Source organism: Tachypleus tridentatus, chromosome 3, assembly GCF_004210375.1.
Source record: "Tachypleus tridentatus isolate NWPU-2018 chromosome 3, ASM421037v1, whole genome shotgun sequence".
NCBI lineage: Eukaryota > Metazoa > Arthropoda > Merostomata > Xiphosura > Limulidae > Tachypleus > Tachypleus tridentatus.
In genome coordinates, this window is record NC_134827.1 from 30,222,223 (window position 1) to 30,248,788 (window position 26,566).

A 26,566-nucleotide genomic window follows, 5' to 3' on the forward strand; every position below is an offset into this window, starting at 1 on the left:
TAAACAGAACAGGTTAATGCGTTACCATTGTAAGTCATTTTTAACACCGCCTACGACTGGTAATCTCAATAAAAGCAGGGTTTAGAGGATCGGGATATGATCATTATTAGTATTTAATAGATAGAATTTCTGGAATTTTCTTTCTTAATAAGGTTGGGTATGGTCTAGTGGTTAACGTACCGAGCTGTGAATCCCAAGGTCCATGGTTCACATCTCGTTTCTGCAAAATCGCATTCTTCACTTTGAAGCCGTACGCAAGTTATAAGACTGACTCTTAGATAATCCCGCATGGCCAGGTGGTTAAGGCACTCGACTCGTAATCTGAGAGTCGCGGGTTCGAACCCCCGTTAAACCAAACATGTTCGCCCTTTCAGCCGCGGGGGCGTTGTTATGTGACAGTCAATCCCACGTTTCGTTGATAAAAGAGTAGCCTAAGAGTTGGCGGTGGGGGGTGATGACTATCTGCCTTCCCTCTAGTCTTACACTACAAAATTAGGGACGGCTAGCGCCACAGATAAACCTCATATAACTTTGCGCAAAATTCAAAACAAACAAACAGACTGTCAGATAGAGGGTCGATCAGACAAGGGGAAATCTATATTTGGCGGTATGTGCTGTTGAACAGCTGCCTTTCCTCTAGTAGTCCATTAATACAAATTTATGAACGGCTATCACATGGAATTTTGCGCGAAGCCCAACAAACACACAAACAAACAAATGTTTATCAGTTTGAAATTAGAAACGGCTGGTACAGATAGCCCACGTACAGTTTTGTTCGAATATTTAAAATAAATTTTTTGGGGATTTCTTCTTTAGAAGCCCCCTAGTAGCACAATAGTAAGTCTGTGGAGTTACAACGCTAAAAACCAGGTTTCGATACACGTGGTGGGCAAAGCACAAACAGCCCAATCATTTTCTTTCTGCAAAACTATTTATCACACGAAAATATGATAAAAATAATAAAACAATTCACACTTAGTGCATTTTATTGTGCTCACCTGCGGTATGTCTGCGGACTCACACCGCTAGAAACCGGGTTTTGATACCCCTGTTAGGCATAGAACAAATACCTCATGGTGTAGATTTGTGCTTAATTACAACTAATGAATTCTTCTAACCATTTGTTTTTCTCTCAACATTCTGTATATGATTTACGTAAGTTCTGTAACTTAAATCCCGTAAGTTCGAATTCTTGTATGTTTGTTTCTTTGTTTTTGGATTTCGCGCAAAGCTATACGAGGGCTATCTGCGTTAGTTTAGCAGTGTAAGACTATGAGAAAGGAAGCTAGTCATCAACCCCCGCCGCTAACTCTTAGGCTACTCTTTTACCGATGAATAGTGAGATTGACCGTAACATCATAACGACCCCACGGCTGAAATGGCGAACATGTTTGGTTTAACGGGGATTCGAACCCTCGATCCTCAGATTGCGGGTCGAGCGTCATATCCACCTGGCCATGCCGGGCTATCGAATTTTTGTAACTGGTGTTGTATAGCCCAAACATTATAACTCTTTAACGTCCGTATGTTTTGGAAAGGTTGTTTCGTGTTTCTCGTGTCTCGTTTATTAACTGCTGTAGGTTTAACTGGATGTAAACTCTCTGATATATACCATTCCATTTTAAAGGCATGCGATAGCTTTCACAAAACAAAAATTTGACGAAAGAAGGCCTTTTTTTTCCCCTTCTGTTTTTCGTTTTTCAGCGCAAAACTGCATAATGGACTATTTGAGCTCTGTCCACCGCAAGGAGCCTTACATCATCTCTGATTTTTAGAATTGAAAGTCCGAAAACTTTTCGCTGATCCACCGGAACACCACCTTAGATGATTTATTGAAATAAGAGTAAAAATATATAGGATGTTATATTTATTGTTAAAATCAATTTATTTATAATTAAACCTCCCTTTGACATATGTAAATGTTTGTATAATATCACGATAAAAAACAAACAAACAATACGCGTAAACTAATTAGAAATAATATGCTATTTTGTTTTGTAACATCTTACACCAGGAGACGTGGAGGATGACAGCCAGTCACGAACTGGTACAAAGGGAAGCAGCTGTTGTTCCGAAAGGTTGCGACGATCAGCTATTGGGATCCTTCTGACCCTCTTACTTGCTAGCTCGTGGATTGGAGTAGCACACATGCTCAAGCTAACATATATCACCAGCTATCGGTTTACATCGGATACAGTTCAGAATTCGACCAACGAGTACACAGAAGACAGTAAAATAAATTTTGACACCCGTCTGCAGTTGACTAAGTTCAATGCACCTTTCTTCACAACTTGGTTTTGCACACTATGGAACATCTTCTTTTTCCCAATCTACCTGGGTTCCAGGATACTGAGACAATCTGGAAAGGATCGAACAAAAAGAATTATCTTGTAAGTTATATTTATGCATACGAACATAAGTGCTAAACCTTCACATTTTGATAATTCGGAGTATTTACAGTAAATTTCTAAAAATGAATCCAGATTAGGTTTTGTTAAACTAATGTTGATATTCTTAGCAGCTTGTCAATGATGCTGCACATATGAAATAAATTCTTAGATGCAAGAATAGTTATATGCAAGTTTGACTTCTACCATGCTCGCCTTTTCAACCGTGGGGGCGTAATAATGTAACGGTCAAGACCACTTTTCGTTGACAAAAGAGTAGCCCAAGAATTGGCGGTGGGTGGTGATGACTAACTGCTTTCCCTCTATTCTTACACTGCTAAATTAGGGACGGCTAGCGTAGGTGGCTCTCGCGTAGCTTTGCGCGAAATTAAAAAGGAAAACAAACAGTTGATGTTTGAACTTTGTCAGTAGGTAAGGGGCCGGCGTGTTTCCTAACGCAGATCCTTTTGAATAAACGTTCAACGTTCTGCGCAGTATTTACGCTTAAACTTCATTGGATTAACAATGTCTCCAAGACAAAGTGACTTTCGTATTTTTGTGATTTTTTTTTATTTCACTTTTCGCGATAATTTACTAAACAGATTTCAGATAGTTCGAAGTACAAACTTACAGTGAGACAGGTGCCATTTCTGTACTAGAGTCATGAATTTAGTTTCGTATATTTTGGGTTATAGATCTTATATTTAGCTGATCTTTAAACTTAAGATTTCGCTGCTAGCGGTTACAAATTAATAAGCACTCGACTATCTTAATGTAATATTTATATATATTTTCTAAACTTTAGTCTGATTTTATAGATATATTAGTTTTTCAGTTTTCTTCTTCGTATTTTTACAAGTTTCGAGGCCCGGCATAGCCAAATGCCTTAAGGCGTTCGACTCGTAATCCAAGGATCGCGGGTTCGAATACCGGTCGCACCAAACATGCTCCCCCTCCCAGCAGTGGGGGCGTTATAATGTGATGGTCAATACCACTATTTGTTGGTAAAAGAGTAGCCCAAGAGTTGGCGGTGGGTGGTGATGATTAGCTGCTTCCCCTCTAGTCTTACACTGCCAGATTAGAGACGGCCAGCGCAGATAGCTCTCAAGTAGCTTTGCGCGAAATTCAAAAAACAAATATACAAGTTTCGAATGTTGATAGTGTTATATTGAAACGATTTCGGAGACTCAACACGTCGTTACAGTTTAGGTGGCCACGTCCAGTCATGCTTTGACGACCGTGCATGTTTAGAGTAGCCTTGCAACGTAGTTTTCATTGTAAAGGGCGCCGTTGTAAGGCCTCCTAGTGGTTTCACCTGTAAGTCTATGGACGTATAACGCTAAAATTCGGGGTTCGTTACTCATGATAGGCACAGCACAAATAGGTCATTGTATAGGTTTTGCTTAACAACAAAAACAAAAACGTCATAAAGCTGTCACGTTCAAAGCATACTTCTTACGAATGTAGCTTTTTATAATATTTTTATTGTGCGCGAGGATACCTTTTTTATAGCGCCAGATTTAACAGCCCTGATGCTTAGAAATAGATATGCATTACATCCAGAGACTTGATCGGTAAGTCTGCATACAGAACAATACGGATAAGCTTTTCATGCGATGGTTAGACTGATATTTCGTGGAAGCTACCTGTAACGCTTTTCCATATATTATGTGTGTGTGTGTGTTTTTTTTAAAGCAAAGCCACATTGGGCTATCTGTTGAGTCCACCGAGGGGAATCGAATCCCTGATTTTAACGTTGTAACTCCATAGACTTACCGCTGTACCAGCAGGGTACTCCATACACTGATCCGCCACTTCACATTGGCTATGACTGGCACGTTCTTGCTGTGGACTCAGTTGTACAATAAAATATATGCGTTGGACTGGATATAAAATAAACAAATTAAAACTTCATTAAACAGTATTTCCTATCATCGGCTTAGCTGGACTGATACTTATTGAACGAGCTCGGTATTTTATCTCTTAGCTGGTTCTGGTATGGAGTTTGTTGTCCATTATAGACTAACGTGTTCTATACTGCAACAGTTTTATCCCAGTTCAGCCCTTAACAAGATCTATAGATTGCAATGATACAGTCCTCTCACTAGTCCTATGTTATGTTACCCATAATTCCCATACTTTCTAAACTCTCCCTACATCTCTATATTTCGACCTAAAGTGGCTCATCTCACGTCCTATGTTACCCATAATTCCCATACTTTCAAAGCTCTCCCTACATCTCTATATTTTGACCTAAAATGGCTCATCTCACGTCCTGTGTTACCCATAATTCCCATACTTTCTAAACTCTCCCTACATCTTTATATTTCGACCTAAAATGGCTCATCTCACGTCCTATGTTACCCAATATTCCCACACTTTCGAAACTCTCCCTACATCTCTATATTTCGACCTCAAATGGCTCATCTCACGTCCTATGTTACCCATAATTCCCATACTTTCTAAACTCTCCCTACATCTTTGTATTTCGACATAAAATGGCTCATCTCAAGTCCTATGTCACCCATAACTCCCACACTTTCTAAACTCTCCCCACATCTCTATATTTCGACCCAAAGTGGCTCATCTCACGTTCTATGTTACCCATACTTCCCACACTTTCTAAACTCTCCCTGCATCTCTATATTTCGACTTAAAATAGCTCATCTCACGTCCTTTGTTACCCATAATTCCTATACTTTCTAAACTCTCTCTACATCTCTATATTTCGACCTAAAGTGGCTCATTTCACGTCCTATGTTACCCATAATTCCCATACTTTCTAAACTCTCCCTACATCTCTATATTTCGACCTAAAATGGCTCATCTCACGTCCTATGTTACCCATAATTCCCAAACTTTCTAAACTCTTCTACATCTCTATATTTCGACCTAAAATGGCTCATCTCACGTCCTATGTTACCCATAATTCCCACACTTTCTAAACTCTCCCTACATCTCTATATTTCTGACCTAAAATGGTTTCATCTCACGTCCTATGTTACCCATAATTCCCACACTTTCGAAACTCTCCCTACATCTCTATATTTCGACCTTAAATGGCTCATCTCACGTCCTATGTTACCCATAATTCCCATACTTTCTAAACTCTCCCTACATCTCTATATTTCGACCTAAAATGACTCATCTCACGTCCTATGTTACCCATAATTCCCACACTTTCGAAACTCTCCCTACATCTCTATATTTCGACCTTAAATGGCTCATCTCACGTCCTATGTTATCCATAATTCCCATACTTTCTAAACTCTCCCTACATCTCTATATTTCGACCTAAAATGGCTCATCTCACGTCCTATGTTACCCAATATTCCCACACTTTCTAAACTCTCCCTACATCTCTATATTTCGACCTAAAATAGCTCATCTCACGTCCTATGTTACCCAATATTCCCACACTTTCTAAACTCTCCCTACATCTCTATATTTCGACCTAAAATGGCTCATCTCACGTCCTATGTTACCCATAATTCCCACACTTTCTAAACTCTTCTACATCTCTATATTTCGACCTAAAATGGCTCATCTCACGTCCTATGTTACCCATAATTCTCATACTTTCTAAACTCTCCCTACATCTTTATACTTCAACCTAAAATGGCTCATCTCACGTCCTATGTTACCCATAGTTCCCACACTTTCTAAACTCACCCCACATCTCTATATTTCGACCTAAAGTGGCTCATCTCATGTCCTATGTTACCCATAATTCCCATACTTTTAAACTCTCCCTACATCTCTATATTTCGACCTAAAATGGCTCATCTCACGTCCTATGTTACCCATAATTCCCATACTTTCTATACTCTCTTTACATCTCTATATTTCGACCTAAAGTGGCTCATCTCAAGTCCTATATTACCCATAATTCCCACATTTTCTAAACTCTTCTACATCTCTATATTTCGACCTAAAATGACTCATCTCACGTCCCATGTTACCCATAATTCCCACACTTCCTAAACTCTCCCTGCATCTCTATATTTCGACCTAAAATGGCTCATCTCACGTCCTATGTTACCCAATATTCCCACACTTTCTAAACTCTCCCTACATCTCTATATTTCGACCTAAAATGGCTCATCTCACGTCCTATGTTACCCAATATTCCCACACTTTCTAAACTCTCCCTACATCTCTATATTTCAACCTAAAATGGCTCATCTCACGTCCTATGTTACCCATAATTCCTATACTTTCAAAACTCTCCCTACATCTCTATATTTCGACCTAAAATTGCTCATCTCATGTCCTATGTTACCCATAATTCCTATACTTTTAAACTCTCCCTACATCTCTATATTTCGACCTAAAATGGCTCATCTCACGTCCTATGTTACCCATAATTCCCATACTTTCTATACTCTCCCTACATCTCTATATTTCGACCTAAAATGGCTCATCTCACGTCCTATGTTACCCAATATTCCCACACTTTCTAAACTCTCCCTACATCTCTATATTTCGACCTAAAATAGCTCATCTCACGTCCTATGTTACCCAATATTCCCACACTTTCTAAACTCTCCCTACATCTCTATATTTCGACCTAAAATGGCTCATCTCATGTCCTATGTTACCCATAATTCCCATACTTTTTAAACTCTCCCTACATCTCTATATTTCGACCTAAAATGGCTCATCTCACGTCCTATGTTACCCATAATTCCCATACTTTCTATACTCTCTTTACATCTCTATATTTCGACCTAAAGTGGCTCATCTCAAGTCCTATATTACCCATAATTCCCACATTTTCTAAACTCTTCTACATCTCTATATTTCGACCTAAATGACTCATCTCACGTCCCATGTTACCCATAATTCCCTACACTTCCTAAACTCTCCTGCATCTCTATATTTCGACCTAAAATGGCTCATCTCACGTCCTATGTTACCCAATATTCCCACACTTTCTAAACTCTCCCTACATCTCTATATTTCGACCTAAAATGGCTCATCTCACGTCCTATGTTACCCAATATTCCCACACTTTCTAAACTCTCCCTACATCTCTATATTTCAACCTAAAATGGCTCATCTCACGTCCTATGTTACCCATAATTCCTATACTTTCAAAACTCTCCCTACATCTCTATATTTCGACCTAAAATTGCTCATCTCACGTCCTATGTTACCCATAATTCTCATACTTTCTAAACTCTCCCTACATCTTTATACTTCAACCTAAAATGGCTCATCTCACGTCCTATGTTACCCATAATTCCCACACTTTCTAAACTCACCCCACATCTCTATATTTCGACCTAAAGTGGCTCATCTCATGTCCTATGTTACCCATAATTCCCATACTTTTTAAACTCTCCCTACATCTCTATATTTCGACCTAAAATGGCTCATCTCACGTCCTATGTTACCCATAATTCCCATACTTTCTATACTCTCTTTACATCTCTATATTTCGACCTAAAGTGGCTCATCTCAAGTCCTATATTACCCATAATTCCCACACTTTCTAAACTCTTCTACATCTCTATATTTCGACCTAAAATGACTCATCTCACGTCCCATGTTACCCATAATTCCCACACTTCCTAAACTCTCCCTGCATCTCTATATTTTGACCTAAAATGGTTTCATCTCACGTCCTATGTTACCCATAATTCCCTATACTTTCTAAACTCTCCTACATCTCTATATTTCGACCTAAAATGGCTCATCTCACGTCCTATGTTACCCAATATTCCCACACTTTCTAAACTCTCCCTACATCTCTATATTTCGACCTAAAATGGCTCATCTCACGTCCTATGTTACCCAATATTCCCACACTTTCTAAACTCTCCCTACATCTCTATATTTCAACCTAAAATGGCTCATCTCACGTCCTATGTTACCCATAATTTCCATACTTTCTGTACTCTCTTTACATCCCTATATTTCAACCTAAAATGGCTCATCTCCCGTCCTATGTTACCCATAATTCCCATACTTTCTAAATTCTCCCTACATCTCTATATTTCGACCTAAAGTGGCTCATCTCAAGTCCTATGTTACCCATAATTCCCACACTTTCTAAACTCTCCCTACATCTCTATATTTCGACCTAAAGTGGCTCATTTCACGTCCTATGTTACCCATAATTCCTATACTTTCAAAACTCTCCCTACATCTCTATATTTGGACCTAAAATTGCTCATCTCACGTCCTATGTTACCCATAATTCTCATACTTTCTAAACTCTCCCTACATCTTTATACTTCAACCTAAAATGGCTCATCTCACGTCCTATGTTACCCATAGTTCTCACACTTTCTAAACTCACTCCACATCTCTATATTTCGACCTAAAGTGGCTCATCTCATGTCTTATGTTACCCATAATTCCCATACTTTTTAAACTCTCCCTACATCTCTATATTTCGACCTAAAATTGCTCATCTCACGTCCTATGTTACCCTTAATTCCCATACTTTCTATACTCTTTTTACATCTCTATATTTCGACCTAAAGTGGCTCATCTCAAGTCCTATATTACCCATAATTCCCACACTTTCTAAACTCTTCTACATCTCTATATTTCGACCTAAAATGACTCATCTCACGTCCCATGTTACCCATAATTCCCACACTTCCTAAACTCTCCCTGCATCTCTATATTTCGACCTAAAATGGCTCATCTCACGTCCTATGTTACCCATAATTCCTATACTTTCTAAACTCTCCCTACATCTCTATATTTCGACCTAAAATGGCTCATCTCACGTCCTATGTTACCCATAATTCCCACACTTTCTAAACTCTCCCTACATCTTTATATTTCGACCTAACGTGGCTCATCTCACGTCCTATGTGACCCATAATTCCCATACTTTCTAAACTCTCCCTACATCTCTATATTTCGACCTAAAATGGCTCATCTCACTCATGAATTCTCAAATTCTCATCACTAAAGTCTTAATGATAAACACTAACTTAGTCCATGAACTAATTTCTAAACTTTATTGTTGTTTTTTTACACTGTGAACAGTTATTACTCCCTTTTAAACAATCTACTTAGTGTATGATTTTAACACTTTTAAACAATCTACTTGAAACATGCTGTTAACACCTTTTAAACAATCTACTCGACATATGCTGTTAACACTCTTTAAACAATTTACTTGAGACATGCTGTTAACACTCTTTAAACAATATACTTGAGACATGCTGTTAACACTTCAAACAATCTACTTGACATATGCTGTTAACACTTTTTAAACAATATACTTGAGACATGCTGTTAACACTTCAAACAATCTACTTGACATATGCTGTTAACACTTTTTAAACAATCTGCTTGACATATGCTGTTAACACTCTTTAAACAATATACTCGACACATGCTGTTAACACTCTTTAAACAATCTACTTGAGACATGCTGTTAACACTTCAAACAATCTACTTGACATATGCTGTTAACACTTTTTAAACAATCTGCTTGACATATGCTGTTAACACTCTTTAAACAATATACTCGACACATGCTGTTAACACTCTTTAAACAATCTACTTGAGACATGCTGTTAACACTTCAAACAATCTACTTGACATATGCTGTTAATACTTTTTAAACAATCTGCTTGACATATGCTGTTAACACTCTTTAAACAATATACTTGAGACATGCTTTTAACACTTTAAACAATGTACTTGATATATGCTGTTAACACATTTTAAACAGTCTAATTGAGATATGCTGTTAACACTTTAACAATCTGCATGGCCCCAAAATAATATTTCCCATTTAAAAATGTAATAATCAACCAACTGAAGAAATACAATCACGCAGTTCTCAAAATTTTGTAGCTCAGCTCAAACAGTTTTAATTGATATGTGAGTAGACCTCTACATGTGTATCATTAGTGGCTCTCAGCATGTGTAATCAATATTCTATTTCAGTTCACATTTACTGCAACATGTGTAGAGTCACAGTGACGATGGCTCTCGTTATCCTGGTCTTTGGATCCATGACATTTGCTGCAGGTGTGCTCTACCACAATGTCCTCAACATACCCCCAAATAAAGAAGTCTAGTGGAGCGATATCTGTCGAACGCAGAGGCTACGATTAACTTAATACCTTATGTGCAGCTGTTGTCACCCATACGCTGTCAACAAACCTGCAGTCAGTACGTTACAAAGAAACAACCCATATCTGCAAGACCACGCAAACATTTACGGTTATAACTTTATAAAGTAGCATGTATTTAGAAAATACAAAGTGTCTTTCTATAAAGTTATATAGATAAGTTATTAAATGTTGGTAAAAACCATTACTTGCCACTAACGGAAGACCCATGGCGAGTTATAACCACTGCAGCGTCACCAAGAATCGGGGTATTTGATATGTTCCTTTAAGAAGATGAAGGCTAAGTGATTTATCCGAATGCGGATTTCTGTATAATTCTATAGCTCTATATAGCTTAAACTACGTCTGATGACTTTCGAACAATGCCGTTCTAAATGGGTTTGATGTAAATAACTTATTGCGTGATACTTGTCGATTATGGAGAACATGAGTGAAAAATGGAAGTTATATTCAGTGAAAAAGAATAAACTCATGCTATTTTGGAAGTTAAAAAGCACTTTATTCTCGGCAAACGCATTAGTGGTTTACGTCGGTAAAAGTAGTTATAATCAGCATGATGCAAAAAACAAAATTAAATATATATATATATACACTAGCGCCCTCTTTTTTAGCTACGCGAACAAAAATGGAGGAATTCAACTTGTTGAAAATGGAGTTCGATTGTGATAAAAGAAAGTCCTGTTTATTTGTTAAATTTTCGCATATTTACAAGAGAAGTATCTTCATTAGCCGTCCTTAATATAGAAGTACCAGACCAGAGGGAAGTTAACTAGTCAACATTATTTAGCGCCATCTCTTGGGCAAATCGTTAATAACGAATAGTAGGGTTGACTTATTTATAACACACCCCAAGACTGAAAGGGCGAACATGTTTAGTGATGGGATTCGAACCTGCAACGGGCAGATTGCGAGTCGAACATATTAACCAACAGTATATCAGTCTCTAGTAGTAGTAAAAATTAAGTAGGATAAAAATATATCAATTTTTAAATATAATTTGGGGAAACTGACGATAAAACCCTATCGCTTTCGAAAAGTAAGCAGATGGTCATCAAGGGTGAAGGTAGAATACTCCTGATGAAGATAGATCTACTTGTCAAATGTCATAGTATTATATTTCAATGAAGTTATTAGAAGTTTTCACCACGTTAGACTGTAGTTTAACAGTTTCTATACTCCGATGGACCGACATGACCAGGTGGTTAAGGCACTCGACTCGTAATCCGAGGGTCGCGTGTTTGAATCCCCATCACACCAAATATGCTCGCCCTTTCAGCCGTGGGGGCGTTATAAGGTAACGGTCAATCCCACAATTCCTTGGTAAAAGAGTAGCCGATGAGTTGACGGTGGGTGGTAATGATTACTTGCCTTCCCTCTAGTCTTACACTGCAAAATTAGGGACGGCTAGCGCAGTTAGCCCTCGTGTAGCTTTGCGTAAAATTCAAAAACAAACAAAAAATCTACTCGGATCATTATACCAGAGTCATTGACATCCTTAAACATTTAGTTATTCTTAAAAACAAACAAATAAAAGTTTAGTATTATAACAGTTTTAAAAAAACGGCTTAGGAGTTTAATTTATTTATTGATCAAATTGCCCGGCATGGTTAGGGGGCGCTCAAGTCGTAACCTGAGGGTCACGGATTCGAATCCCTGTCACGTCAAATATACTGCCGCTTTCAGCCGTGAGAGCGTATTAATGTCAAGGTTAATCCCACTATTCGTTGGTAAAAGAGTAGTCCAAGAGTTGGTGGTGAGTGGTGTTGACTAACTGCCTTCTCTCTAGTCTTACTATACCAAATTATGGCCGTCCCTAATTTAGCAGTGCAAAACTAGAGGGAAGGCAGCTAGTCACTACCACCCACTGCCAACTCTTGGACTACTCTTTCACTAACGAAAAGATGGATTGACCGTAACATTATAACGCCCTCACGGCTGAAAGGGTGAGCATGTTTGATGTGACAGGGATTCGAGCTTTCGACTCACAGATTACGAGTCGAGCGTCCTAACCTTGCTTGGCCCAATGAAGATAGCGTAGTTAAAAAAAAATACTATACCTGAAATAATACGCTAAAGTTCATATTTCACAATTGACATTACAAGTCTTGGTTTATTTTCTTACGGATAGCTTTGAGGTTTTGGTTTTGATATTCGCTCTAATTTGGCACTTTGATATTTACTTTAGAACTATGTTTTTAGGATGTTAAATATACGTTTAATCTTGAAAGATTCCCAGCGATCATTTGTTTGTTTGTTTGTTTTTGAATTTCGCACAAAGCTACTCGAGGGATATCTGTGCTAGCCGTCCCTAATTTTGCAGTGTAAGACTAGAGGGAAGACAGCTAGTCATCACCATTTACCGCCAACTCTTGGGCTACTTTTTTACCAACGAACAGTGGAATTGACCGTCACATATAACGCCCCCACGGCTGAAAGGGCGAGCATGTTTGGCGCGACCGGGATGCGAACCCGCGATTCTCAGATTACGAGTCGCACGCCTTAACACGCTTGGCCATGCCGGGCCTAACCCAGCGATCATCTCTAAGATTTAAGAAGTGAATCCACCTCGAGTGGCACAGCGGTATGTCTACGAACTCACAACGCTAGAAATTGGATTTCGATACCCACAGAGAACAGATAGCTTACTGTGCAGCTTTGTACTTAACCACAAACAAACAAGCCAAACATTACAGATCACAAACTTTAAATAACGTGGAGTATAGACATCCGGGCCGACATGGCCAGGTGATTAAGGCACTCGACTCGTAAAATAAGGGTTGCGGGTTCGAATCCCGTCACACCAAAAATGTTCGCCCTTTCAGCGATGGGAACGTTATAATGGGACGATCAATCCCATTATTCGTTGGTCAAAGAGTAGCCCAACAGTTGGCAGTTGGTGATGATTACTAAGCTGCCTTCCCTCTTGTCTTACATCACAAAATTAGGTGTAGTTTTGCGCGAATTAAAACCAAATCAAACTATAGACACAATCAAAATTTACAATCGCGTATATCAACATTCGTTTTACGGACTTTTACAAAAAATAAATGAAACGTTGTGATAATAATTGTAACAGGTTTTGTTCGACAGTATTACTGGATCGATAAAGACAGGATAAATAAATTTAGTAACACCCAAAAATTCGTATAGTTTGTACCAGCGCAGCAACATGACGAGTTTGTTTATGAAGTTGCAGCTTTAACAGAAAACAGTTGTTAGAAGTGTCACTTGAACGTGTGTAATATCAGTATGAACGTTTTAAATTATGTTCTTATTGACAGGTGTCGTCATGAAGCACTTGAATTTTTTTTAATCGTACTTTCGGTTTATGTTTGTTTCGATATGTGTTAATGTGCTTATGAATGTGTTTTTAAGGGTCATTTGCTGTTTGTGCATGAGAATGAAATAACAACACAATACACGAAGCTGTATGAGTTATTTTCATGTACTAACTGCTGGCTGTAGAAAGTGGCTACCCTTTTACAGCCGAGTGACCATTCCACAGCATATATGTGACGGACTGAACGAACTGGTTTTTAGCAGCTGTGATAAATATTTCCACTGCAAATTGAGAAGTGTTGATGAGAGTCCAGTAGGAATGACTTTCAATTAAAGTTGAGAAGTGATGATGAGAGTCCAGTAGGAATGACTTTCAATTAAAGTTGAGAAGTGATGATGAGAGTCCAGTAGGAATGACTTTCCATCAAAGTTGAGAAGTGTTGATGAGAGTCCAGTAGGAATGACTTTCCATCAAAGTTGAGAAGTGTTGATGAGAGTCCAGTAGGAATGACTTTTAATTAAAGTTGAGAAGTGTTGATGAGAGTCCAGTAGGAATGACTTTCCATCAAAGTTGGGAAGTGTTGATGAAAGTCCAGTAGGAATGACTTTCCATCAAAGTTGGGAAGTGTTGATGAGAGTCCAGTAGGAATGACTTTCAATTAAAGTTGGGAAGTGTTGATGAAAGTCCAGTAGGAATGACTTTCAATTAAAGTTGGGAAGTGTTGATGAGAGTCCAGTAGGAATGACTTTCCATCAAAGTTGGGAAGTGTTGATGAAAGTCCAGTAGGAATGACTTTCAATTAAAGTTGGGAAGTGATGAAAGTCCAGTAGGAATGACTTTCAATTAAAGTTGGGAAGTGTTGATGAGAGTCCAGTAGGAATGACTTTCCATCAAAGTTGAGAAGTGTTGATGAGAGTCCAGTAGGAATGACTTTCCATCAAAGTTGGGAAGTGTTGATGAGAGTCCAGTAGGAATGACTTTCCATCAAAGTTGGGAAGTGTTGATGAGAGTCCAGTAGGAATGACTTTCCATCAAAGTTGAGAAGTGTTGATGAAAGTCCAGTTGAGAAGTGTTGATGAGAGTCCAGTAGGAATGACTTTCCACTTTCAAAGTTGAGAAGTGTTGATGAGAGTCCAGTAGGAATGACTTTCCATCAGTTGATGAAAGTCCAGTAGGAATGACTTTCCATCAAAGTTGGGAAGTGTTGATGAGAGTCCAGTAGGAATGACTTTCCATCAAAGTTGGGAAGTGTTGATTCAGTAGGAATGACTTTCAATTAAAGTTGGGAAGTGATGAGAGTCCAGTAGGAAAGTGTTGATGAGAGTCCAGTAGGAATGACTTTCCATCAAAGTTGAGAAGTGTTGATGACAGTTGATCCAGCAGGAAATTTCCACCTCAGGTTGAGAAATCTTAATAAGAGTCCAAAAGGAAACATTCTACTGCAAATCTAGTAGTTTTTGTGACATTACATCCAGTAGGAAGCTCTTCCCTTCAGATCGATAAATCATGATGGTAGTCCAATTGGAAAGACTAACTTAATACTAGTGTAGAGGATGAAACAGAGGGAAAAAGATGTCCAAGAATTGGGGTTTTAACTTGTTTGATTTGTATAAACTGTGTAGAATGTTTTAATTATTTTCATATCGTGTCAATATTCTAATCAGGAGCTCGGTTGAAAGTGTCTCCATTATTTCGTCATCACGGTTATACCATAACTACGGGTCTTTGTTGAGGTTAATTCTTCATTGTTGCATCTTGTTAGTGGTTTGGTTATGTTCCAGTTTTCATTCGTTTAAAATACGGATGAAACGGATCGTTGCCAGGCCAATCTGCTTAGTGCGCTCCAAGTTTGATTCATAGATCTATCGTTTTAATCACCAACACGAGCACTAACCGCTTGCACTGGCGCTAAATTTGGTGCACACTACCTAAAAGTAATTATCTTAAAGTTGATTATGACAGATGTCAAATATTTTAGGATGGACAACGCGAACTCGAAAACTAATAATCGTATTATTATCCTACGTCACCGTTTCACAATATTTTTCATGCCAGTGAAAATAGCCCTCGTGTAGCTTTGCGCTAGCCTTCCCTAATTTAGCAGTGTAAGACTAGAGGGAAGGCAGCTAGTCATCACCATCCACCGCCAACTCTTGGGCTACTTTTTTACCAACGAACAGTGGAATTGACCGTCACTGAATAACGCCCCCACGGCTGAAAGTGCAAGCATGTTTGGTGCAACGGGGATTCGAACCCGCGACCCTCAGATTACGAGTCGAACGCCTTAACCCACCTGACCTTCTTAAACTGTGATGTACCTCTCAAATGGAAGTGAGAGAAACACCATTACGAGTTGCACGTAAAAATTCCACAATTACCACTTGGCTTTCTTTTCCTTCAAACAAAATTCCTACTACTTTAAGGTTGTTTTTTTCTTGCGAAATCCCACTTTCATGATATTTTAGCCCAAATTAATGAATGCCTTTCTACTTGTACCATTATCAAATGTTGGCATGCCTAATTAACTTGAAAAATAAACTTGTGTATGTGATAGTTAATTACCATTAATTACTATAACACTTTGAATAATGTTTTAAGTAAACACCTAAAGATGGTAACACCTGTATCTATCTATCTAGTAAAATCTAAAATGTTTGAAAGGAATAAAAAGTTAAAAAATAAAGGTTAAAGTAACACCCAACGTTTCATTAACGCCATGATCAAGAGAAACGAAACGTTGTGATTTTATTATAAATGTTATTTAGGACATCTTAACGTTCTACCTGTCTATTTGAATTAATTTATCTAGGATAATAAACATCTGCTTCAAAAGTTGACGATTTTGATGGTTTTTAAATGTTCGGCGTGTTTAAAAAACTCGTCTTTTAAAATTACCGAAACTGTTGATAGAACTCGTGACTTTTAAGTAATTAAAACATCTAACTGACGAACTGCTTTATTTTTCATAAAGCTACGACTGTTTTTTTTGTTTTTTTCACCAAGAAAAAGCACATTGTTCGAGTGATGAAGTTTCTGAATGCACTCATTTTTTTTTTTATATCTTTGTTATTGCAGCGAGTGTATAAATGAACTTCACGAAAAGGGCTTCACCGCAGCACAATTCTTTGGACGTTGTTCACTGTTTTGTCTCCTTTGGGTTGTGACCAATTACATGTTAATATACTCTCTTGGTATCCTGGATACCACTGACGTCATGGCATTGTACTCTTCCAATGTTTCTTTCATCTATCTTCTCTCCTGGGTGGTCCTTCACCAACAATTTGTAGGGATTAGGGTAAGTAGACAAGAACTATTTTGAAACAATAGTTTTTTTGTTATTTTTCAGACATTTGTACCAAACTTCGGCCATATTGTAGTTACTTACATTAAGACTGTTTTGATGTTATTCAGTTGACTAGCTTAGTTTATTTATTGTTAAGAATTTTAGAGTTATAAGCCCTTAAGTTTACGACTGAGCTCCTGAGGGCATTTAAGTTCAGGAATTGGAGAAGTCAGTTGAATTTACAAATGTCAGCACATCTGAAAACGACCCAATAGATAAATAACTATTACATTCTAATTTAAATGTATCTCAGAACGGTTAGTATAGGTATTAACGCTTAGTTATAAATTCTCCCTTTGTTAACCTGAACATGACCTAGGAAAGTTGAAACGTTGTTCTCTGCTTTGTTAGTAAAAGTGTTAATACCCATACCAGCCGTTCTGAGATACATTTTTATTACAAGTGGGTTTCTCGTCATCAAGACATTGTAATTTAATTAGATTGTTCGAATCTTATTTGGTATAAAAACAAATGAAGACACAAAATCAGAACAACGTTAGAACTGGAAGTAGGAAAAACCATTAATTTAACAAGAATTTATAGCAACACAAATCTTTATGTTTTATTTACATAATGGTATAAAGACTTTTGAGCTGCTATCGCACAGTATCTCCGACAAAGAAAAATTCGTAATACCGCGAAAGAGGTGAGAGCCAGTTATTCAAACCTGAATAAAGCTTGGACTTCTATATCTTGTTTTTAAAGTGAAACGATCGAACATGTAAGAAAGACTGTAGCTTTTCCTGATACGTACTAAACTGGATATTTTAATAATATTGGTTAGGGGTTCCATTTCAATCACAAGTAATTTTATTGGCGTATGTATGTACTGGGGCCCACCAAAGTCGGAAGGTTAGAGGGTGCTTGAGTCGTAATGCGAGGGTTGCGGGTTCGAATCCCCGTCACACTTAACATGCTCGCTCTTCTAGTCGTGGGGGTTTCCAAGTGTGACGCTCAATGAAATTATTCGCTAATAAAAGAGTAGCCCAACAGTTGGCGGTTGGTGGTGATAACTAGTTGCCTTCCTTCTAGTCTTACACTGCTAAATTAGGGACGACTAGCACAGATAGCCTTCGTGTACCTTTGTGCAAAATTTAAAACAAACAAGCAGATGTATCTATTTCAAAAATAAATAAGTTTCATTATTTCAAAGCAAGCGATGACGTTTCGATAAAAAAATTGTTTTTATTCTCGGAGAAAATGATTAACGTCTGATGAGAATTACAGAAACGTTTTTAACAGTTTCATGAACTAATTAATTTATATTTTAGTGTTAAGCAAGTTTTTTTCTTTTGTGTACAGATATTCCGATATATTTTAGCTGATTTTCTGATATTAAGGTAACAATATGTTACAATAAAGAACTCGACACAAGTTCAAGTCAGATTACTTAGACAAGAACAGTTATGCAAATTGTTAAAAACTATCCTGATTGAAAACAACACAAAACATATATATATATTCTGTATGTTTGTTTTCTAAATTTCGTTCAAAGCTACACAAAGGCTATCTGCGCTAGCCGTCCCTAATTTAGCAATGTAAAACTAGAGGGATGGCAGTTAGTCACCACCACCCACCGCCACCTCTTGGACTACTCTTTTACTAACGAATAGTGAGATTGACCGTACTTTATAACGCCCCCACGGCTGAAAGGGTAAATATGTTTGATGTTACGGTGAATTAAACCCGCGATCCTCGGATTACGAGTCGAGCGCCTTTACCATCTGACCATGCAACAACAGTAAATCTAAAGAACTGATCAAAAACATTTGATGTATTTACGTATTCTACGTGCAAGATACATAGGAGACCCAAATAGTAATTAATATAATTAGTATAATTTTTGCGTGTGTACGTGACTTATGTGCTGTTGAAATGTTGTTATTAATAAAGATAGCTTATAAATAGTGTTCTGACCAGTACTACGTTTGTTGTATCCCAGCTAGGCTGATAAGTTAAGGATCGAGCGAAACGTGTTGTTGGCAATAGATACAGCGAACATAGTGCGGTTGAGCACTATTATTATACACGCTTGAAATTCCTTTCGTGACGAGATAAAGAATACAATGTTAAGAATTATATTAGGCCTAAAGTAATGTCTGATAGCTAATTTGACTAAGTATAAACTTGTTTTGCCAGCATAATAAAGGCTTTCACACCCTAAAAATAATTGTGAATCAGTTCCATGCGTAAAATTTTAGAAAAGCTTTGCTTAAGAACATCGATGTAATTCTAACGGTAAACGTTTTAGAAAAAATTCTGTTATTATTACGTGTAAAGTGCGCTTCAAAAACGAAAGATAAACCAAGTGAATTATCAAGTTATATTTATCTAGAAGTGCAGTAAAAATGTATGTTTGAAACCGTTATCTTCATGAAGACGTTTTATTAAGCTTAAAAAGACTTAAGAAAACAAAATATAGGCGTTTATGTGTTACTAAGACTAGTACATTCTCTGACAAAAGACTAGTGTAATCATAATGAAACTTTGACGAAAGGCGGAAGACTTTCGAAACATTGTCCTCTTCACTTGTGTCTCCACAACAGGCAGTTGCCGTTCATTCTACAAAGTTTCACCATGAATACTCTACCTAAACAATCTATCAAAGAATACCAGTGTAATCAATCTAGTAACAAGTGTTTCTTTAGACACAAATACAAAACACACTAGTGATTTAGGAATAAATACATTAAATACACTTAATTCCGACTATTTTCCAACAATTTTTAACAGATAACAAACAGTAACTAATACCAGCTAAGGGCTAATTAATAGAGACAACTTCAACTTCTCGGCTGTGCTAGAATGATATCTAACATGAATCGCGAGACCAAGAAAATACAACCTTTTTTTTTTCATTCTTTTTAAGTGTCTTTATTACGTTTTTAACCATACTTTACAGTCTCTGTCGATATTAAGTTATGGCTGTATATTACTCAGTGTAGAGATGTTACCATTATGATTATATTGTATCGAATGTGTCGATATATTAAGATTACGACCCTAGTTCAAAAGGTCCAATAAATTATTTATTTAAAGAATCAATAATGTCAAAAATAAAACTCCTAATTTTCGACTTTTGGGATTCTACTGAACAACATATTTTCTGTCTTTTTTTTTTTGTTTAAGGTAACATCTGTTATAATTACACTACATTTTGTTTGCTATGAAAATACGCGCGCACCTTACTATCTAAACGAAAGGCTGATGTAAATATACGATATTAAAATCTCATCAAAGTTTTTCAAAACGTCTAATATTAGGCCGTAGCTTAACATTATATGTTTATTTATTGGTAGAATTAAGTACGAGAAAGTTTAGCCCTAACTAAACTAAAGCAAAAAATATACACAAGTTACAGCGTTAAATTTGTCTGTTCGTTGATAATTGGTAGCACTTTACGAAGGCTTCACTAACACTAGGCCTAAGACAAATTAGTTAATAGATTTTGGTAGTTGCGATTAGAATTGTTTTGCATTATTCTAGAAATCTCGAAATTAAAGAAGTATTATTGCGATAAAAATACTAATGTGACCTCAAATTAAGATCTCTGCTGGTTTATTAATAATTTCGAACAAAATAAGAACTAGATATAGGGAAATTTTTTCTTGGTATTTATAAACCGAAATGTTTATGGAAATCTATATTATTTTAGATTGTTGCAGTTATCCTATGCAATACAGGAATCGCCCTATTGGCGTATATGGACGGAGTTACCGAGACCCCGACACTAGGCGGAGTTGTTCTGGCGTCTGCTGCTGCGGCAGGTTCTGCTGTTTATAAGGTGAATATTTGAATAAATTGTTTTGTTTAAATTAAGAAACAAGTTACAATAAAAATATGGTGTTATTAAATAAAGAAACAAATCACAATAAAACGTATTGGTATTAAATTTAGAAGGAAATTACAATGAAAATACGGTCGTGTTAAAAAAGATATAAATTACAATAAAAAATGTTTCAGTCTCTCACAGTGTTTAAAAGTAATGATATTAGTTGATTATAACTTGCAAAAGAATAACGACCAATTGTTTTTATTTTAAGGAAATATAAAGACAGGACTGATAACTGATCAGTGAAATTAACTTAAAAGCTATGAAGGTATTTCCAAAAGGCGCTCGATTCGTTATCCGAGGGTCACGGGTTCGAATCCCCGTCACACGAAACATGCTCGCCCTTTCAGCCGTGGGTGTGTTATAATGTTACGATCAATCCCATTATTCATTAGTAAAATAGTAGCCCAAGAGCTAGAGGGGGGTGGCGATGACTAGCTGCCTTCCTTCTCGACTTACAGTGCTAAATTAGGAAAGGCTAGCGCAGATAGCCATAATGAAGCTTTGCGCAAAATTAAAAAACAAACAAACTTAGATAGTGATGTCGTCCTCGCATTGACACAGCGGTATGTCTGTGGATACCTGTGATGGGCAAAATACAGATAGCCCATTGTATAGCTTTATGTTTAATTGCAAACACTCACATTCACTCACCCCCAGTGGCACAACGATATGTCGGCGGATTTACAACGCTGGACGTTAGGTTTTGATACTCCAGGGGGCAGAGTATAGCTTGCCCGATTCGTAGCTTTATGTTTAATTACAGCCAAAAATGTTAACTATGTCATGTTTAGGATTCATATAAATGTTCAATGTATGGAATGTGAAATATTTGTAACTTGGTTTTCTAACTGTTAAATACTTCCAGAATTAGGAGATTTTTTTTTTCGTTAGTTACAAAACCGTTTATTGATTTGTCGTAAATATTAAGAAAACGAACGATTTTCTACTCAACTCAAATAAAGCATTGAGTAATAAATCCATAAGTACTTGTGGAATAATTATTGAAGAAATTTTTAAAAGTGAGTATGAATTAGAAGTCCACTCCCATCATTTGAAGCTACACAATAGAGAAATCGATTTATGTTTCCTACCGTAGAAGAAGAAAAGAATGATAAACGACGACAGCGCGCCCTTGTTTTCAGACAGAGAAAAAAGTCACAAAGATTCGTCTGCTGAATAAAATAAAATACGATTATTCTCGCACATACGATCGAATAATGTTTCCAAAAAACCGACTCGGCTACATTAGGTTATTTATTATTTTCCTATGTTTGTGTTTTCACATTTTATTAAACTAGAAACCTTTAGAAAATTTTGAAGTATAATTGTAATATTTTAAGTTGTTTTGGTAAAGAACAAATACAAATATGTGTACTGAGAAACTCTTATATATACGAACGAATATGATACGCGAAAAAGACGCTTGCAATATTGTTAAACTTGTAACTTATTTACAACTTGAGTTATTTTTTACGTCGTAAGAACATCTTGTTAGAAAGGGTGATAAACATGTTTCAGCAAGATTTTGTTTGCTTAGTGCAAAATTATACACTGAACGAGGTGGATTTTGTCAGCCACGTTGTTAGGTCGCGCGACTCACAATATGCGGGTTTCGAGTTCGGATGCCCGTTCCACCAATCATACTCGCCTCTCTCAGTCATAGGGTTGTTATAATATGAAAATCAATCCCACTATTAATTGATAAAAAGTGTGGCCAAAGAGTTGGCGACGGTGGTGATGATTGTCTGCCTTCTTCCTCGTCTTTCACTGCCAACTTAAGGATGGCTAGAACAGATAGGCCTCGTGTAGCCATGTGCGAAATTCTAAACAAAATAAACCTTGTACTTTATACACCGTGAGGAATGAAATCCCAAATTTTATCATCTCAATCAGTAAACATACTGAAGAAGTTGTTGATTCAGTACCAAACAAACTTCACATATTATTCACTAAACTACTACTTACGATTAATTGTCTGTTACTTACTTTTGTGTCTACGCCTGTGTATGTTTCATGCTAATGGTTAGGTGCAGTTTTAAGAGTGTCGTGAGGCGATCGCATATGCAAGGAAACCCGTGACTAGTCTACATAACGAAGCCGATATATGCTCATCAGAATATTTAACAAATAATTAGCCTGTTGAATGTTTTTGTAATTAGGGCAACCGGGACTTTGTTCTTTTGGAAAATTTGAATATGCTTAATTTAGCTGTTGAAACATAAGAGTTGAGAGTTTATTTATTTATTATATAGGCTATAAAGTTTCAACTAATTGATATACTGTGTGTGTGCAAATAGATGTATCTTTAAATTAACATTTATTGAAATGCTGGGAAGGTATGCAACAGTGTAGATTATATCTGTGAGCACAAAATGTTTCATATTCCAAAAACGGGCAATGGTTTTACTTCTTTTGTTGAAACTTTGTGTCCTTTTTCTATTTTTATTGTTCTGCACATTTGTTTTGTTTGAATATTTAAATAACATAAAATACTTTCCATGCCAACTTTTAGGTTTCAGACAAATATTAGTATATCGTGTGAAAGCTAAACAGGATAAAATTAAATAAGTTTGCATTGTTATTTATAAAAAAAATAAATAGAATTATTGAAGTAGTATATGTGTGTGTTCATAATAAAATTTAAAAAATTTGTATTTTGTATTTTCGATTCCTTTTATCTTCATTTATTTCCTGTTCTTCATTCTTTTCTCTGAGTTTGGAAATTAGAGAACCTCAAACAAAATTGCATTCATTATATAACGTATTACTTCGAAGTTAAGAGATATCTTTTTGTTTCGCATTTTTCCGAAGTGAAAAATTAGGGTGCGTCTAAGAGTCGAGGTGGCCCAGCACGGCCAGGTGGTTAAGGCACCCAACTCGTAATCTGAAGGTCGCGGGTTCGAATCCCCGTCACACCAAACATGCCGTGGGTGACGATCAATCCCTCTATTCGTTGGTAAAAGAGTAGTCCAAGAATTGGCGGTGGGGGGTGATGACTAGTTGCCTTCCCTCTAGTCTTACACTGCTAAACTAGGGACAGCTAGCGCAGATAGCCCTCGTGTAGCTTTGCGAGAAATTCAAAACACACAAACAACACATTCGGGATATTATTTTTTCACTCTTTAAAACCCTCGAAAAGATCATTTTCCTCGAACAACAAAGAGATTGGACTGAATTTGAAAAATAACTTAGTTTAGAAAGACTGAAAAACAACGTGTAAACTTCAAACATGCCCATGTCAGCGCCTCTAGCGGTGTAGTTGGATATCACCGTCCTCAGTCTTTGTCTGACTTTCCTGTTCTTTAGACGCTGTTTTATTGTGTGTTTTTTTACTGATGGAAAAGCGTGTTACGTTCGATGCCAAGTTTAAAAGAAAAACTATTTTGTACACGGAACATATTGGGAATCGTACAGCTGGTAAAAGTACACAGTGAGTGAGGCAAATGTACGTCGTCGTCGTGGTACTAAAACCAAGTTGTTTCCTTGCAAGAAAAGTACAGAGTCATTTTCTGGCTCAAGAAAAGGAAGACATCTTGAAATAGATGCCGCAATTTTAATGTATTTCAGAGAGTTACGAAATAAAGGACTGTCTGTAACGAGAGAAGTCTTAACGTTGAAAGTAAAATAATGTGCAGGAAATAGTCGTGGCTGGTGTGAGAAATTTATGAAAAGAGGAGGTTTATCATTACGGCGGAGGACAACGATTAGTCAAAAATAGCCTTCAAATTTTGAAACAAAGGTTATTGATTGTTTGTTTTGGAATTCCGCGCAAAACTACACGAGGGCTATCTGAGTTAGCCGTCCCTAATTTAGCAGAGTAAGACTAGAGGGAAGGCAGCTAGTCATCACCACCCACCGCCAACTCTTGGGCTACTCTTTTACCAACGAATAGTGGGATTGATCGTCACATTATAACGCCCCCACGGCTAAAAGAGCGAGCAAGTTTGGTGCGACGGGTATTCGAACCTGCGACCCTGAGATTAAGAGTCGAACGCCTTAACCCACCTGGCTATGCCAAGCCCAAACTTACTGACCATCAAAGTTACGTCATTGGTTTACGCCAAAGGAATCAATGTTCCCCGAAACAAATCGGTAACACGGATGAAACGGCAGGTATTTTTGACGCCGCGCAACTAAACTGTAAATGTCAAAGGAGAAAACAAAACAAAACATGTGACAATCAAAACCATTGGTTATGAAAATTTAAGATTTAGTGACATGCTACGTGTAACTGCAGCTGGAAATAAATAACAAAAAAAATCTCTTGATGACCACGAACTCACTTGAAATAAAAATGTATCTCAGAATGGCTGGTATGGGTATTAACACTTTTACTAATAAGACAGAGAACAACGTTTCGACTTTCCTAGGTCATCTTTAGGTAGAGAAAACATTGTCAAAAGAAAATTTTTGCAAAGATGTAATAATTCGTGCACATAAAATGCATCAGAGTTAATGGATGAGTGATTGTGATGTGTATAGGAATGCCATCCTGGTGCATTACTAAAGCAACGGATCATGCTTGTACCGGATGCATTTCGTAGTCATCTCTCCAATAAAATCAAGTGTAGGCTAAGGAAGAAAAACAGTGATCTGGTGATAATTCCTGACGGAATGACGGGTCAGTTACAACCTCTTCATGTGTCTATTAACAAATCATTCAAAGATTGTACCTGTAAGCATTATGATGCTTGGCTGTATAAAGACGATCATGCTGACACCTAGTGGCAAAATAAAAATGGTATCAGCATCAACAATAGTGAAGTGGATTTCAAAAACTTGGAAAGAAGTGTCGGACAATTTTATTAGAAAATTGTTTTTAGAATGTTGTTTATCCAATACTGAAGATGAATCGCCAGATGACGTTCTTTGGGACGATAGTGAATCAAGCGATGAAGATGCTTTAACTTCAGAACATGACAGTGAGTCAGAGGAAACATCGGAGTTACATTCTGATTAAACAAAGAAAGCAGGAAGAAACATTATTGTGATGAAAATTTTAAATTTCCTGTCTATTTATTTTATTTCATTTTAAATACATTATTAACAATTTGGATTCATTAATAGTCTTTTAAAACATATTTAGTGCTTTATAATTATCATCCATTTTTTCTCCTAAAATCCCTTTTTAAAAGTGGGATGCGTCTTAAATTCGAAGTTTTTTTTTTGAATTTCGTGCAAAGCTACACGAGAGCTATCTGCCCTCGCCGTCCCTTGTTTAGCAGTGTAAGACTAGGGGAAAGGCAGCTAGTCATAATCACCCACTGTTAACTACTGGGCTACCTTTTTATCAACGTGAGATTGACCGTCACATTTGAAAGCTCCCATGGCCGAAAGAGTAAGCATGTTTGGTAGGAGGGGGATTCGAACCCATAACCTTCATATTACCCTTCGAATGTCTTAACCACCTGGCCATGCCGGCTCGAAGTTGAAGTAATACGATATATATATATATATATATATATATTCCAAACAATGAGAATTTGTTGGTTCTTATTTATTTGTTTGTTTTAGTATAAATAGACACAATAGGCTATCTGGACTCTTTGCCTACCGCGAGAAGCTGAGCACCGGTTTGTAACGTTCTACGTCCACGAGCCAAAGTTACGC

The 26,566-nt window shown here is 37.1% G+C and overlaps 1 protein-coding gene across 1 annotated transcript in view; it reads left to right on the forward strand.

The window, feature by feature from the left end:
• Positions 1–26,566, forward strand: part of LOC143246625 (solute carrier family 35 member F3-like) — a 50,883-nt gene that overhangs the window by 15,892 nt on the left and 8,425 nt on the right. The window contains exons 3-5 of the mRNA XM_076493663.1: positions 2,015–2,390; positions 16,854–17,073; positions 20,777–20,905. Of these exons, the coding sequence (XP_076349778.1) occupies positions 2,015–2,390; positions 16,854–17,073; positions 20,777–20,905 (725 nt within the window). The remainder of the gene's footprint in view (positions 1–2,014; positions 2,391–16,853; positions 17,074–20,776; positions 20,906–26,566) is intronic.